Source organism: Mus musculus, chromosome 10 (genome assembly GCF_000001635.26).
Source record: "Mus musculus strain C57BL/6J chromosome 10, GRCm38.p6 C57BL/6J".
Lineage (NCBI taxonomy): Eukaryota > Metazoa > Chordata > Mammalia > Rodentia > Muridae > Mus > Mus musculus.
The window spans coordinates 26,911,424-26,925,565 of NC_000076.6; the positions used below are offsets into that span (position 1 = coordinate 26,911,424).

At 39.0% G+C, this 14,142-nt stretch overlaps 1 protein-coding gene across 3 annotated transcripts in view; it reads left to right on the forward strand.

Annotated features, from left to right (window-relative positions):
• The window catches only part of Arhgap18 (Rho GTPase activating protein 18), a 146,241-nt gene extending 139,016 nt beyond the window's left edge, over positions 1–7,225 (forward strand). For 2 of the 3 annotated variants that reach the window (XR_001779622.2, NM_176837.2), the window contains 3 exons: positions 1,184–1,308; positions 4,970–5,031; positions 5,582–7,225. Coding sequence is in view for 2 of the 3 variants with exons in the window: in NM_176837.2 (NP_789807.1) it covers positions 1,184–1,308; positions 4,970–5,031; positions 5,582–5,673 (279 nt within the window). In the remaining variant the exon portion in view is untranslated. The remainder of the gene's footprint in view (positions 1–1,183; positions 1,309–4,969; positions 5,032–5,581) is intronic. The other variant, XM_006512885.4, reaches the window with a different exon arrangement.
• The last annotated feature ends 6,917 nt before the right edge of the window (positions 7,226–14,142 follow it).

Sequence of the window (14,142 nt, forward strand, 5' to 3'; positions counted from 1 at the left end):
GGAGAGATCAAGATCAACACTTGCCAGATGGAAGGGCACTGAGACTCTGTGTGGTTGGACCTGGTGCTTGGTGCCCAAGCTTCTTCTGCAGCGCTTTGCTTTTCTCTGCCATTCCAATATGAAATCTCTCCCGTTAGTGAGAATCATTTTTAAATGGTTTGGGGGCATATGCTTTTGTTTTCCCTGACTAGTTCTAAAAGAATACTTCCATTTAGTTTCCAAAGACATTCACAGCATCTGTAATTTGTTCATGCTTTATGATTAAAACTGAAAGGAATGCAAGACCATATCCATTTAATAGGGGCACAGAAGTAATGTGTGCTAAAGGATGTGTATCCTTCCTACCTGGCAGGTAAGTTAGACCTAGCATAGTACTCACGAGATGCTTGTAAACTTTGCCTGAATTAAGTAGGATATGTGTAATATTTAAGGAATCATATCTAAACATAATTTGAGCGTGCTGTTCTCAAATCTGTTTAAGACATATGGTTATAAATAATAAATTAGTATTTATTTTAGCAAAAACCATTTAGGAATTAATTAAGCCTATTATTTTGAATGCTGTAGCTGATGTTCTAATATTACAAACCTCAAAATGTTTCACTGGTATCTCTAAATCCATAAAATGTCCAGCACATCCAAAGACAGAGGGCTTAAAATTGGTTCTCTTAAGTAAAGTACAATAAGCTTATTAACCAAGTGGGAAGCAAATGTGGTACAAATACATCAGGAATGTCTATTTCTTTTTCCCACCCAGGGATGTAAAAGAGTAAAGGAAATGTTGCTACTGGGTGGGTAGGTTTTGTTAAAGCACACATAGGCATAGCACCGAGTGGCTTCTTTCTGATTCAGTTTCATAAATTGCTGCATGAGGAAGCGCTCTCCGGTAGACAACCCTCAGAAATCAGCACTTAATATGGCAGTAATGGTTATTGCTGTCATTCTTTACATCCTTAAAAATAATTAAGCATTACTGCACAGGCATTATAAAGTTCCCCTATCACCATTAAGAGGATATTTGAGGTTTGATGTAATTTAGCAAATTACATTATACAGTAGTTAAGGTTTTATGCAGTGGAGTTAACTGAGTGGTAGTTAAGCACTCTCGCCATACAGTGCATTGTACGGAGTTCCATGTTCCAGCTGCTGTCAGCTCTGTTCCAGTGTCATTATTGCTTTGCAGGCTGATGTTCCTCAGGGAGTGATTCGAGTGCAAGCTCCCCATCTTTCAAAAGTTTCCATGGCAATACAGCTAACTGAAGAACTAAAAGCCAGCGATGTGCTTGCCAGGTTTCTCAGCCAAGAAAGGTAGAGGCCTGTTTTAATTATTCTGTGGGATAACTCATTTTTATATTTATTCTTTCTCTCTTCCCCCCTCTCCCCCTCTCTTCTCCCCTCTCCCTCCCTCTCTGTATCTCTCTCTGTCTCTGTTTCTCTCTTTTCCTCCCTCCCTCTCTCTCTTTCCCTCCCTTCCCCTCCTCTCTTCCTCCCTCCCCCTCCTCTCCTTCTCCTTTCAGCTCAGTGTGTGTGTGTGTGTGTGTGTGTGTGTGTGTGTCTTACCATATGAACAACAGAGCAGAGTTGACAATTAGACCCTTGGAAAGAATAGACAGAGGTAGACTGTGTGCAAGTTGAAGTTGTTTTATGCAGCCTATGTGAGCAGCCCTTCACCATTTGCCTACAATGAGCTTGGCAAATGAAACTACACAACGGTAATTCCAGAGCACTTGGTTGGAGGTTAATTACTGTTTGTAGGCTGTTACAAAGATTGCTAATTAGGATGCAGCAGGATTAAAATGAAGATGTAACTTTCTCTATGAAATTTAATGAATAAGAAAGAAATGTTCCAATCTGAAAACTGAAAGCTTGGGTGATTGCAAAGGACACCCAGTCCCCTGAGGTCTAAGTAAGGAGAAGAGAACAAGCTGTCCTCACTAGGGAGGACCATGTCCTTCTTTGCACTGGGGAAGATACCTTACAGTCCTTAGAAAGCTCCTCCCCATCATTGTATGCATTATAGACTGTGTGGTTTCCATTCAACCTGTGTTAAATTTGAGGGGTCCTATAGCTTTTCCCATTTAAATATCTATCTTATTTTGGGTGTAAGTCACCTTTAGTGACATTCCTATTCATGCTATGAAATTAAAATTCTATTTTAAAAAAGTATGGGTGTATGCATATGTGCATGCATGTGTGCCTGTGTGTGTGTGAGTGTGTGTGTGTGTACAAATTTGTGGAGTCCTTTCTTTCTACCCTGATATGGATCCTAAGAGCTAAACTCAGGTCACAAGGCTTGTGCAAGAAACTCCTTTACCCACTGAGCCATCTTACTAACCAAGAATTTTTTTTAATTAGGTATTTTCTTCATTTACATTTCCAATGCTATCCCAGAAGTCCCCCATACCCTCCCCTCCCCACTCCCCTACCCACCCACTCCCACTTCTTGGCCCTGGCATTCCCCTGTACTGAGGCATATAGAGTTTGCAAAACCAGGGGGCCTCTCTTTGCAGTGATGGCCGACTAGGCCAACTTCTGATACATATGCAGCTAGAGTCAAGAGCTCCGGGGTACTGGTTAGATCATATTGTTGTTCCACCTATAAGGTTGCAGACCCCTTTAGCTCCTTGGGTACTTTCTCTAGCTCCTCCATTGAGGGCCCTGTGATCCATCCAATAGCTGATTGTGAGCATTCACTTCTGTGTTTGCTAGGCCCCGGCATAGCCTCACAAGAGACAGCTATATCAGGGTTCTTTCAGCAAAATCTTGCTAGTGTATGCAATGGTGTCAGCATTTGGAGGGTGATTATGGGATGGATCCCCGTGTATGGCAGTCACTAGATGGTCCATCCTTTCATCTCAGCTCCAAACTTTGTCTCTGTAGCTCCTTTCATGGGTGTTTTGTTCCCAATTCTAAGACGGAGCAAAGTGTCCACACTTAAATCCAGAGTGTTAGCATCTCAGTATAAGTCCTAATACACATAGTCTTTCTTTGAGGTTTATGTCATTCTATCAATGGAGAGTTTCAGTCAGGTTGTGTGCTGATGCCTCTGTAGGATCAACTTTATGTTAATATTTGTACTCTTTGACTCTGCTAGGTGTTAAAAGGAGTAGAAGAAAGCTTAAATCCATTCCCCATTGTATAAATTCTGAGAATGGAAGTGGAAGCCTGCAGCAAATACCTTCATTCCTTCTGTTTCACTGATGGGAGCTCAGCCAGGGAATGTATTTGCCCCAGATCACACATGAACCTATATTTTATCCACAGAGGCAGCCCCTAAACTCATCCCACACCAGTCTCTGGGAGTCACTCTGGCATTAAAGTCTTGAGTTGAATACCTCAGAATTAGAGGCTGGGTACATTTGGAATTTTTCAGATTGAACTTTCTCCCTTGAGTGTCTCTGCTACAATAAAGTCAACTATCTCTCTCTTTTGTTTCCACCTTTGACCCGTAGATGCCACCTTTGACCTTTCTTTCCTCCATGGGCTTGTTCCCTTCCCTCCCAGAGTGGAGATCTTGATGACTTGTGACAGGAGCCTCCTACAAGCTCCAAGGACTTCTGCTCATCTTCCCTAATGTTCCAATTGTAACTCCTTATGAAGTTGTACAATGTGTTCAACTTTAATACTTTTGGTACAACTAGAAACATTAGTTTATATATTCAAATGCATGCTGTGATGGTTTATATATGCTTGGCCCAGGGAGTGGCACTGTTGGAATAGGTGTGTCACTGTGGGTGTGAGCTATAAGACCCTCATCCTAGCTGCCTGTAAGCCAGTATTCTGCTAGCAGCCTTCAGATGAAGATGTAGAACTCTCAGTTCTTCCTTCCCCATGCCTGCCTAGATGCTGCCATGTTCCTCCTGCCTTAGTGATAATGGCCTGAATCTTTGAAACTTTAAGCCAGCCCTAATTAAATGTTGTTCTTTATAAGACTTGTCTTGGTCATGGTGTCTGTTCACAGGAGTAAACTAAGACACCATGTTATGCATTAGTCATGGCTTAAGCAGCCCTCAGTAAGTGTCTGTACTGTCTTTTTCCTCTACTCTGCACTTTTCCTCACTTATATCCCACCTGATTAGAACATTTGGGAAGCTGGCCCACTTTCCCTCAGCACTCCTTGTCTGTCTATCTTAGCCCAAGCCAATGAGTATACATCAGACCAAAAACTATAAAAAATTGGCCATTTACCCATAAGTCTTTGGTAAAATACTAATATCTCTCATTTGTTATGAATTTGTTAATCTTATATACAAGCTATCAGGTGCCAGAAAATTTGTTTAAGCTTTCTGGAAAATGAAAGAACTGTGTAGACACTTGAGACTTGCTCTGAGTGCAATATTGGACTAAGTTCTTAAAAAAAATCAAAAGAATATTATATAAGAGAGCTTCCTCCTAGAAATATGAAGCTTGGCTCTAAAGTCTTATCAGGTTTGTGAAGTAATTCTTTTATAGAATTACTTAGAAAAATTGCTGAGTTGGAAGATTTTTGTCCGGAGTGCTTCTTTCTGCGCTGTATGGGTGAGCACACCTTTCCAATTTGAACAGCCAGCCTATGGGGCAGTTCTCAACTGATTGTGGTCGTCTTGTACGCCACTACTGTCCTCTTATACAGTCTCATGATGAATACTAAGCACAGTAAGAAAACTGAGTCAGATCCTTGGCCTATACAGGAACAGATAATCATATTAATAATCATGCAATACCAATGTTGAATTAACTTGGGTTTTTGGTGTTTTCAAATTTTATCCCTTTGCCTTTAGATATCTGATTCTATTTATTTCACTTCCACATGTGACACTTTTATTATCTGTTGGGAACATTTAACAAAGGAGAAAAATACAAAAGTGTATAACTTTAGTAGAGCTGAGTTATGAATTTCTATGCTGGCTAGAATTCCCCAGCCTGTTAAATGGATTTATCTGCAAGATGTTTAACGATGCCACTAATCAGTTTGTTTTGTCCCTGATAGTGGGGTTGCCCAGACACTCAAGAAAGGAGAAGTTTTCCTGTATGAGATTGGAGGAAATATTGGTAAGCACAATTTCATTCTATGTGGTGATGTTGCCAATGGTTGATATTTATACCTGTGGAATAAAAACATTGCTATATTCGAAAGCAGTCATAGCAAGCCGTAGATGGTTGCTGGTTGGTATGGATTTGTTGAACAGGCTGACCGTTCTTCCTGGGGACTCTTTTTGAGCTCCTTCTGTTTACACAGTCATTTGAACTTACCTTTGCACAGTTGACTGTTCCTTTCACTGTTAAGTCTTGGAAATTAGTGTGGTTTCTTGGCTGGATTAAAAATGATTCGATGTTTAATAAAGGTGGGGAGGTTTTAATGAAGCATTTTAAAGTCCATCACACAAAGCATTTTCCACCTCTTAATTTAATTAGATTCTGACAATTAGACAATGACTAGACTACTGGATTGACTTTTCAATGCCCAGCCTAGTCCTTTGAATGTTGCCATGAGAAACCAGGACGAGTGAGCGATAAAGACTTTGAAATCTAAGCTCTTAAGCCATAGTATAGTTTTATGATTTAGCTTGCCGTGTTGACTGACACCACATCTCCTTCACAGGGGAACGTTGCCTCGATGACGACACACACATGAAGGACTTGTACCAACTGAACCCGAATGCCGAGTGGGTCATAAAATCCAAGCCAGTGTAGACGACAACCCCGAGGACGTGTCATCATTCTTGCTGGGTCGAGAGTGTAAATAAAAGTAGCAGGTTTCTTAACTATTCAGCTGCACCCAATTATTACAAATTGATACCCTCAAGCCTTAAAATTATAGATTTTTTTTTGTGGCTTGCACAATTGTTGTTATTATTGTTAGAAAATAAATATTGCTGGAGTAAGAAGAAAGGGGCTTAATTAGCTTGTGGGCTGTTTATACACAATTTAAAATGTGTTCATATGTGACAGCTTTCTATTGTATGAGATAACTTCTTTACCACTTTTCCCCCCCTTTTGGTACTAAGTATTGAACAAGAACTTTGCTCATAGTGGGCAAATGCTTTAAGACACCTAGTAATATCCCCAGCAGATTAAATACTCTTTACTAATAATAGATTTACTAATAGAGTTTTGGGCTAGTTACATTTTAAGAATATTGTCTCCCCTTCCTTACCCCTCCCTATTTATCTTCCCTTAATAAAATTTGCTTTTTAACTAGAAAGAGATAGTTAATAGCAGGTATAGAAAGCCATGAAGGAAAAGATAACTCAGCAGTATTCTTGTTACCACAAAATGTTAGTACTCATGGCTTTGAATCATCTGTCTAAACAACGCAGGCAGTTGTTTTTTTTTGAGCTTATTGGACTTATGTGCACAAAGCTGTACCCATCGTCAAGACCCAGACTGCCAGGACCTTCTAATTATCACCAAAGCATTAAATGTTTAAACACTCAGGAGAAACAATATGGAGCCACACGGACTAACTGAGTCATCTATGACCACAATGGGAAAAGCTAGATCACTTTATGTGTACAACACTCTTTCAGATAGAATCTGAAAAATCACATATCAAGTTACTTGGCAACATTATACACAGCATAATAGTACAACCTGGAACAATTGGAGAATACATTGTAAAATGCCACTTTCCCTCCTTTCAGAGTAAGTCTTCAGGGTATGACAATCATTTATGTGAACAAGCTTTTGTCGGTGTGTGTATTTTAAAGAATCTGAGTCAGTTTGTTAAGATGCTGTGCAAAGTATTATCCCCAGGGCTTTTTGTGCACAGACCACACTGTGACAGAACACAGACCTCTGCTGTAAATAAGAGAAATGAAATAAGAGCAATGTTCACTATTTCATAAGGGTAGAGTGTCACTGACGAAAGATGGCATGTGTGGATGAGCCACTGGCATATGATGACACTGTTCATAGTTCTTTAGGGGAAGCCAAACACACGTCCTCAGAAGCTCTTGATGCCGCTCTAGGAAAGAAAGTGCTGTTCATGAGAACAGGGAAGTGTTGAGCATACAATGACGAGAGCAGCCTGTGGATGGGTGCTTTGGTAGCACTAGGAATGGGTGCTGTGGTTATGCCATGGGGATTCATTCGTGCCATTGCTTTTTGTATTTAAAGAAATGTTATAATTAAATGGATTTTTCTAAACAATCTTCTCTTGGAATTATTACATTACAGGGGTATGTTCACGAGTCTATGTTTGTCCTTTTAAATTATTTTAATAAACAGTCTATTTTCAATGTAATTAAGTCCTATTTACTACTACTCTTTATTGGTTCTATGTTCCTGTATAGATTTTAAATTCAGAAGGCATTTGAGAAAACCTTAATTTTTTTTCAGGTTTCTTCTCCCGCACCCCCTTATATAAATATCTATCCTTTAGGACTTTCAAAACACATTTTTTTATTATAAGAATATATTTATTTCCTGTTTAACAAATTTTTTATTGATGATTTAATGCAAACAATAAACAATTCTGAAGAAAAAAATATGTGCTTGAAACAGTTAGGGCTTTTCAGAGGCAACAAAAGACCAAGAGTCAGGATAGTGATATAAAGAAATGTTTCTAGAACATGTGTCAAATGATTGTTAGCACACTGCCTGCCAGCCCGGATGGACTGGAAGAAGAGTTCCCAGGCTTTGATGGGAAAAATAGAAAGGCTCTTTTATTTTCAGCCATTCCTAGGATTCATGGTCTAAATTCACTGGTACTGAACAGTGTATGTAAACAACATACATATGTATATACATAGCACATATACTATATATATATATGTATATGTATATATACATACACATCTACTTCATATATATACATACATACATGCATACATTTGCTTCTACTTGGTACATGTCCTACATGTCATACCATTAATGCAAATGATTTTACTGTGAGTTTTGTGATATACACACACACACACATAAATATATATGTATTAAGTTTTAATTTTCAGTGAATATCTGTTTGGCTAAGGAAGGGACAGTACTGTGAAAACAGACACATTTGATTTGAGTCTCAAATCTTTGAGCTCTTGTTGCTGATGAAAACTCTGAAAGTCAGTGTTTACCCTGCCACCTATCAGTTGGACTTCCTGTTCCCACCGCCCTTTTCTTGCTTTCCTGCTTGGCCACCTCACTCACTGGCATAATCCTTCAAGGTAATTCTAGTCCTTGTCATTTTCTTTCACTTGTACAACTTTGACTTAGTGTAGTTATGGGAGTTGATATTAAATTCCTTGTTGACCATTTCTGGGAAAAGTCCATTGTTTTCTCAAGTTTGTAGAACTGGTGTACACTTTGTGGTTGTCCTGACTTCCTGCCTGCTTGTCAGTAGGTGGCAGTATTGGGCAGAGATTCCTTTGAGTCCAAAGAAAGACGTTTTAGACATGAACAGGCGTTCATACATATGTTACTACGACTCGGTGCCAGGCACCTACAGCAGTTAGATAACACTGTGGGGTTCTGTTTGAGTTACTTATTCTGAAATTGAAAAAATAATTAACATCAGAGGTGTATGTGTGTGTGTGTGTTTAATGAATTTGTCTGCTTTTAGTCCTTAATCTATTGAATGAATATGTGACATATATCAGACCCAGAATTAAACTTTCAGCAATGTCTTGTTTAAGCAAATGTGTTATGAGGAAAACCAGAAGGATATGGGTAAGAAGTTCAGAAGTAGGACATTTTTGTTTCCATGTATCTTAGTATGTACATCATGTTTCTTCATTCAACAAATTATTAGAGATTCATTTTCTCTCTCATATATATATATATGTATGTGTATGTGTGTGTGTGTGTGTATATATATATATATATATATATATATTCCTCAGTAGACAAAATAATCACAGGCATTGATCCTATTGGAGGCACATTTTAATAATGGAGACAAGTAATGAATTAAACAAAGTAAGTAAACAGAGCTACAGAGTATAAGGAAAGGTGCTGAGGACCTGATGGATATAAAGAGGCAAAGGGGCTAGTAGGACAACGCTGCCTACGGAGGCATAAAATGAATAGTCTCATTGAATAGTTACAACTGAACAAAGACTTGGACAGAGAGGAGATTTTTCTGGTGAATATTTAGAATGGCACTTTAAACAAAGGGAACATTTAGGACCAAGGTCCACCATAGGAATGTGCTTTGTCAACAGTGTCGCTGGAGTGGACTCAGGGCCAGAGAAAGAAAGCAAAGGTCAGAGAGGGAATTGCAAAGGCACGTCCGAGATCATGAGTCTTGGGTTAGGAGGGTGGTAATTCATTGCTTGTGTTAAAACAGTCAGTAAAAACACACTATTGGCAAAAGCTATAGTTGTGAAGAAATGATGCCTCGTGTTCACTCTGTACAGCGAAGGCAGAGCCTTAGGGCTCTCTAGCAGGAGAAAAGACTGCCCAATCACAAGATTTTTGCTTGGCTCTTTGTAGGGTGGAGTCTGGATTAAATGTGCTCTTAGCTAAGATCAAGGGAGGGAATGTGGATTTTTACAGAGAAAACCGGAAATGGGGCCCTAGAACTTCCTGGTGTTGAAGTCTTGGAAATAAATGAAGCAAAAATGTACCAGAAAGAAAAGCCCTCTCAAGTAAGAGATTATAGTGTATGAGAAGTCACAGAAAGGCACCAAAGTCATATCAGATCCACCTTGTAGCTCAAATGGGTTAGGATTGATAGAGTGTGAGATTTACTTCTGTTGATCTTGATGAGTAGTTGAAAATATTAGGAGTGATTATAGCAGGGCTAAGTTCCCCTACAGTGTTCTACTGTAGCATACAGAAATCTATGAGTGGGACTAACTTCAGGGGGAGGCATTCTGATCTAGTTGAAGTTTTGAAGTTTATTTACTGTTTTGAGGAAAGCTGTCATATGTGCGGGAGACAATATGAACTATTTTAGTGTGACTTTGGGCGCATTTCTTACCTGAGCTTCATTTTTTGTTTTGTGTCGTTAATGGGAATATTCAATTTTTGGTAGCTTATTAGAATATGTCTGTGCCAAGAACTTGGTAGCATACTTACCCAATAAAAACATACAGTCAATAAATGACAGTATTTTTATTAGTGGTTATTACGATAACTATCAGAACTGTATTGTGAGAATTCTCACAATATCATGCTAGTGATCTTTGTTTCCCCTTGACATAGAGCACTTGTGTAATAGATGTATTTACACCAGATTAGAATAAACAAGAAAATCAGGGACTGGGGTAGCAACTATATTGAGAAGAGTATAGTACTCCTATTAGGTAATTTTCACAGTATCTCTTAAGAATATTGCGTTCTCCATATTAGGAATCACTTCTTACCTAGATATTTAAGGGCTATGCTCCTCCCCTTCATCTTGCTCAAGGCTAAAGTCCAAACGATTTCACTAGCTGCAGTACCACATCTTCCTTTGAAGATTGGTGCCATTGCCAGCTGAGTAGAACATCTTTTTTCTCCACTTCACATGAGCTCAGCCCAACACTGAAGGTGGTTTGTTTCATTTATAATGAAGATTGCCAGAGGGCCAGAGTTCTCTTTCGTCATGTCAGACTTGGAAGCACAGGGATAAAGCAAACCTATATCTTATTTGTTTTATTTTATTTTTTGTACTTTCTATGCTGAGGAGGACACTGGGCATCTTGTGTCAGCTCTCCCATTGACTAAGATCTGAATTTATTCTCCTGGCTTTCGTGGGCCAATGGCCTCTCAAATTCCATACTTAGTACACAGTAGACATCATTTCTCTTCCACTTCTGGCCCCTCAACCTATAATCTGGACTTAGCATCACTTTCTCTTTTCACTGTGACCACAAGTATTGTGTGAAAAAGCCTACCTCTGGGGTATCAGAGGAAATGAGAGAACCCTTTTCCCATTGTGACCATTTCCTTAACTCTTCAAGGTTTCTTTGAAGAGACTTGGGTTATTTTCAAATACATCTGCACCTAGTATGAGTAAAGCAACTGACTGCCAGGAAAGACCCTTGAGGTGCTTGTACCTGAAGCCAAGACACTGGCTTTGTCTAGCAAGGCTTTCATCTCAAGCTTTTAAGTCTCTATTTCTCAACTAAAGCAGCTCAGACATACTTCAGGGAGAGCCTCTACTCCTGTTTATCCTGCTTTTGATGTCTAGCCCCCACCACCTTTCAGCTATTCAGCTCTGTGTCTTCTTGCATCTCCTATAACCCTTATAAAATGAGAGCTTTCGTGTCCTCTCTGCTTAGGTCATCTTCCCCTCCAACCAGCAGCCGCTGAGAATAAGATACCTTTCTTATAGAGAGGTTCATAAGGAGAATGACCCTGGCATAATTCTTAGAAGTTTTGCAGTTAACATTTACTTTGCTCTCATCTTCCTATAGCCATGCTACAGGTACAAAAAGGTGTGTGGGGGACGGGGGAATCTTTGGTATCTTACCTTTGCCTGCTTGTATCATGTAGTTTGGCAAAAAAAGTCCAAGAACATGAGTCAGACACAATACATTTCCATTGGTACAAGAGTCTTGAAACATGTTGTATGTAGGTCATGCTTCATTTTTTACTTGTCTTTATGCTGAGAGGGAAGAAACTATCATGCTTTATTTCATTTGCTTATTTATTTTGGTCCCTAGAAATGAACTCAGGGCATTTTGCATGTTACACTATACTGCTAAGAAACATGTCTAGCATGTTTTATGATCTTATTTATTTATTTTATATGAAGGTTATATTATGTATCCCATGCTGTTTTGAACTCAGGATTTTTCTGTCTCAACCTCTCAAAAAACAACATGTTGGATTCTGAAGCTTAAAGAATTAAGGAATTATTAGGTAAACTAGATAATGACTTAAGGTACTGAGTTCTTTAGACAGTATTACAAACATTGTTACTGGTTAAGAAAAAAATATGGCTGTCATGTTTTCCCTTTTGCCATTCTTTTCTTCCTCGATATGTTGATGTTTACTATATATTATACTGTGGTCGTATTGTGATAATGTAAAAAGCAATTGCATGATGCATTTCCACAGGAATATTACATTTACATTTGTGGATTGGAGCCATAGTGAATGTATTCTTTACAAATAGACTCTGCTTTGATGAAGGCAGATACATGTATAACTAACTGTAGGATAAAAAACACTGAGAACTTAAAGAGAGGGTGATAGCAGCTGCCTAAGTGATAGCAGGGACATGAGTGTATAAGCTGCCAAACCATTTATAATGTGAAAGATTAGATTAGGTCCAAAAGAATGAGGCTCAGAATTAGACCTGGTGCAGTAGATAGAATTAGGAAGGATGATCTATATGGTTAGAATAAAGAGTCTGGAGGATTCCACAGACTTCAAGAGAGACAGGGAGGGTATAACTGTGGGAAGCCGCAAACGCCATTACAAGATGGCGCTGGCTACCACTGGCCACCACCCATGATTATGGGTAAACAACCAATGTGCGAATGTGCATAAGAGTTTTTTGCCGAGTCACTGCCTGGCCCGACGCATATTAATGAGGTACTGGTAGCATAACCAATCAGGTATGGACAGGTCACTCCTAGGCCTATATAAGCAGCACCATTTCTTGGCTCGGGGTCTTTTCGCCTCTGTAATTGAGCTCTCACAATAAATGTGTGCAGAAGGATCCTATTGTGGTGTCGTTCTTGCTGGCGAGTCAGGTGCTCACATATAACATTACAAAATAATAAGCCAAAAAAAAAAAATTCACATGACCCTGAGAATGAAGGATGTTGCTTTTCAACCAATCTCAGACTAGAGTGAGACACAGATTGGAGATGAAAGGGTTAAAAGATGGAGGGAAGGAGGGAGGAAGAAAGGAGAAAATAGAGATAAAAGATGCAGAGAGAGAAAATAACGTGTGAAGCTTGATGTAAGGGGTGGGCAAAGGCTGAAATAGGTGATATCTTTCAAGAAGTAGTTTTGAAAGATGTATTTAGATAATACTTGCTGGGTACAGTAATAAAAGTGAGGGGTATGCAAGAGACAGCTAAGTACTATCTTTGAACCATAATAATATGAGAGGAGTAAATTCAGAGATGCCAAGGATAATAGTTTCAACAAAGGAATCGACTGGCTGTGCCAGATAATTAGGAAAACAGTAAGACAAGAATTCAACTGGAAGTATGAGAGCTAGAATTTAGGATGAACCTTCCACAGTAGGCCTAGGGTGCTTGGGACTGATGGGAACCCATGTCTTACTATAGAGCAAGATACAGGCAGGAACTGGAAGGTAGGAGCGTAGGCGTGATTGCTGGATGGAGCATAGTGGAAACAAGGCTCTTTTGCGGGAGAATTCATTGATATTTTGCATATCATATGAAAGTAGTTTTTATGTAGACTTTCTAACATTTGAATGGGCTGCATCTCTGCATTTAGTTAGTTCAATTTTTCTAATGAAGGCCTCCTCTCCAAAGTAGTACTTAAAGTAGTTTTTAAAAAAAAGATGATGTCTCTTATAGTACTAACTATAAAGAAGAGGATGACCTTGAATCTCAAAACCTCTTATCTCTACCTCCTAAGGCCTGTGAGTCTAAGTGTGGACCACCATGCCAGGTTCATGTGGTGCTGGTGAAGCAAGACTTTGCTCATGCTACACAAGCACTCTCCCAACTAAACTACTCCATACATCCAAATAATTAATTTTTAAAGAAAATTGACTGTGACAAATATGAGAATTTTCTCCAAGATTTTCCAAATCTTAAGAGATCACTCATTTACATTTTAGTTTCAAGACATTTTATGTTTAAGTGGCTTTCCAAGTTTAAATTAAATGGTTCTAAAAATGTGCTTATTTGGAAGTTGGTCTTTAGTAAGAGTGGATCACGCAGATGCACTAAGGCCATATTTCATGTTAGTAACTCTTTATTCTGGAGGAAAATAGCAAAATGGAGAAGAGGCCAGAGGGATGAGAAGGCAGAGGAAAGAGACTATCCCAAGTGAAACATCATACTCTGTAAGCAAATTAAAAATAACAAAAAAATTTAAATGAAAAAATCCCTCATTGGAGGTTCTATTCTCAGTGTCTTCAGTGTCCCTATGTTGTACTAAGGGTTGTTTCTTGGTTAGTTAGTTTCTTGGTTAGTTAGTTTATTTAGTGAAGCCTAGGAAACACACACTAGGTAAATTCTGATGCCACTCCAAACAAGGATGAAAACACGTGCTCTACAAAGCTTTGGTTCCCATGTTTAATTGTTGAAA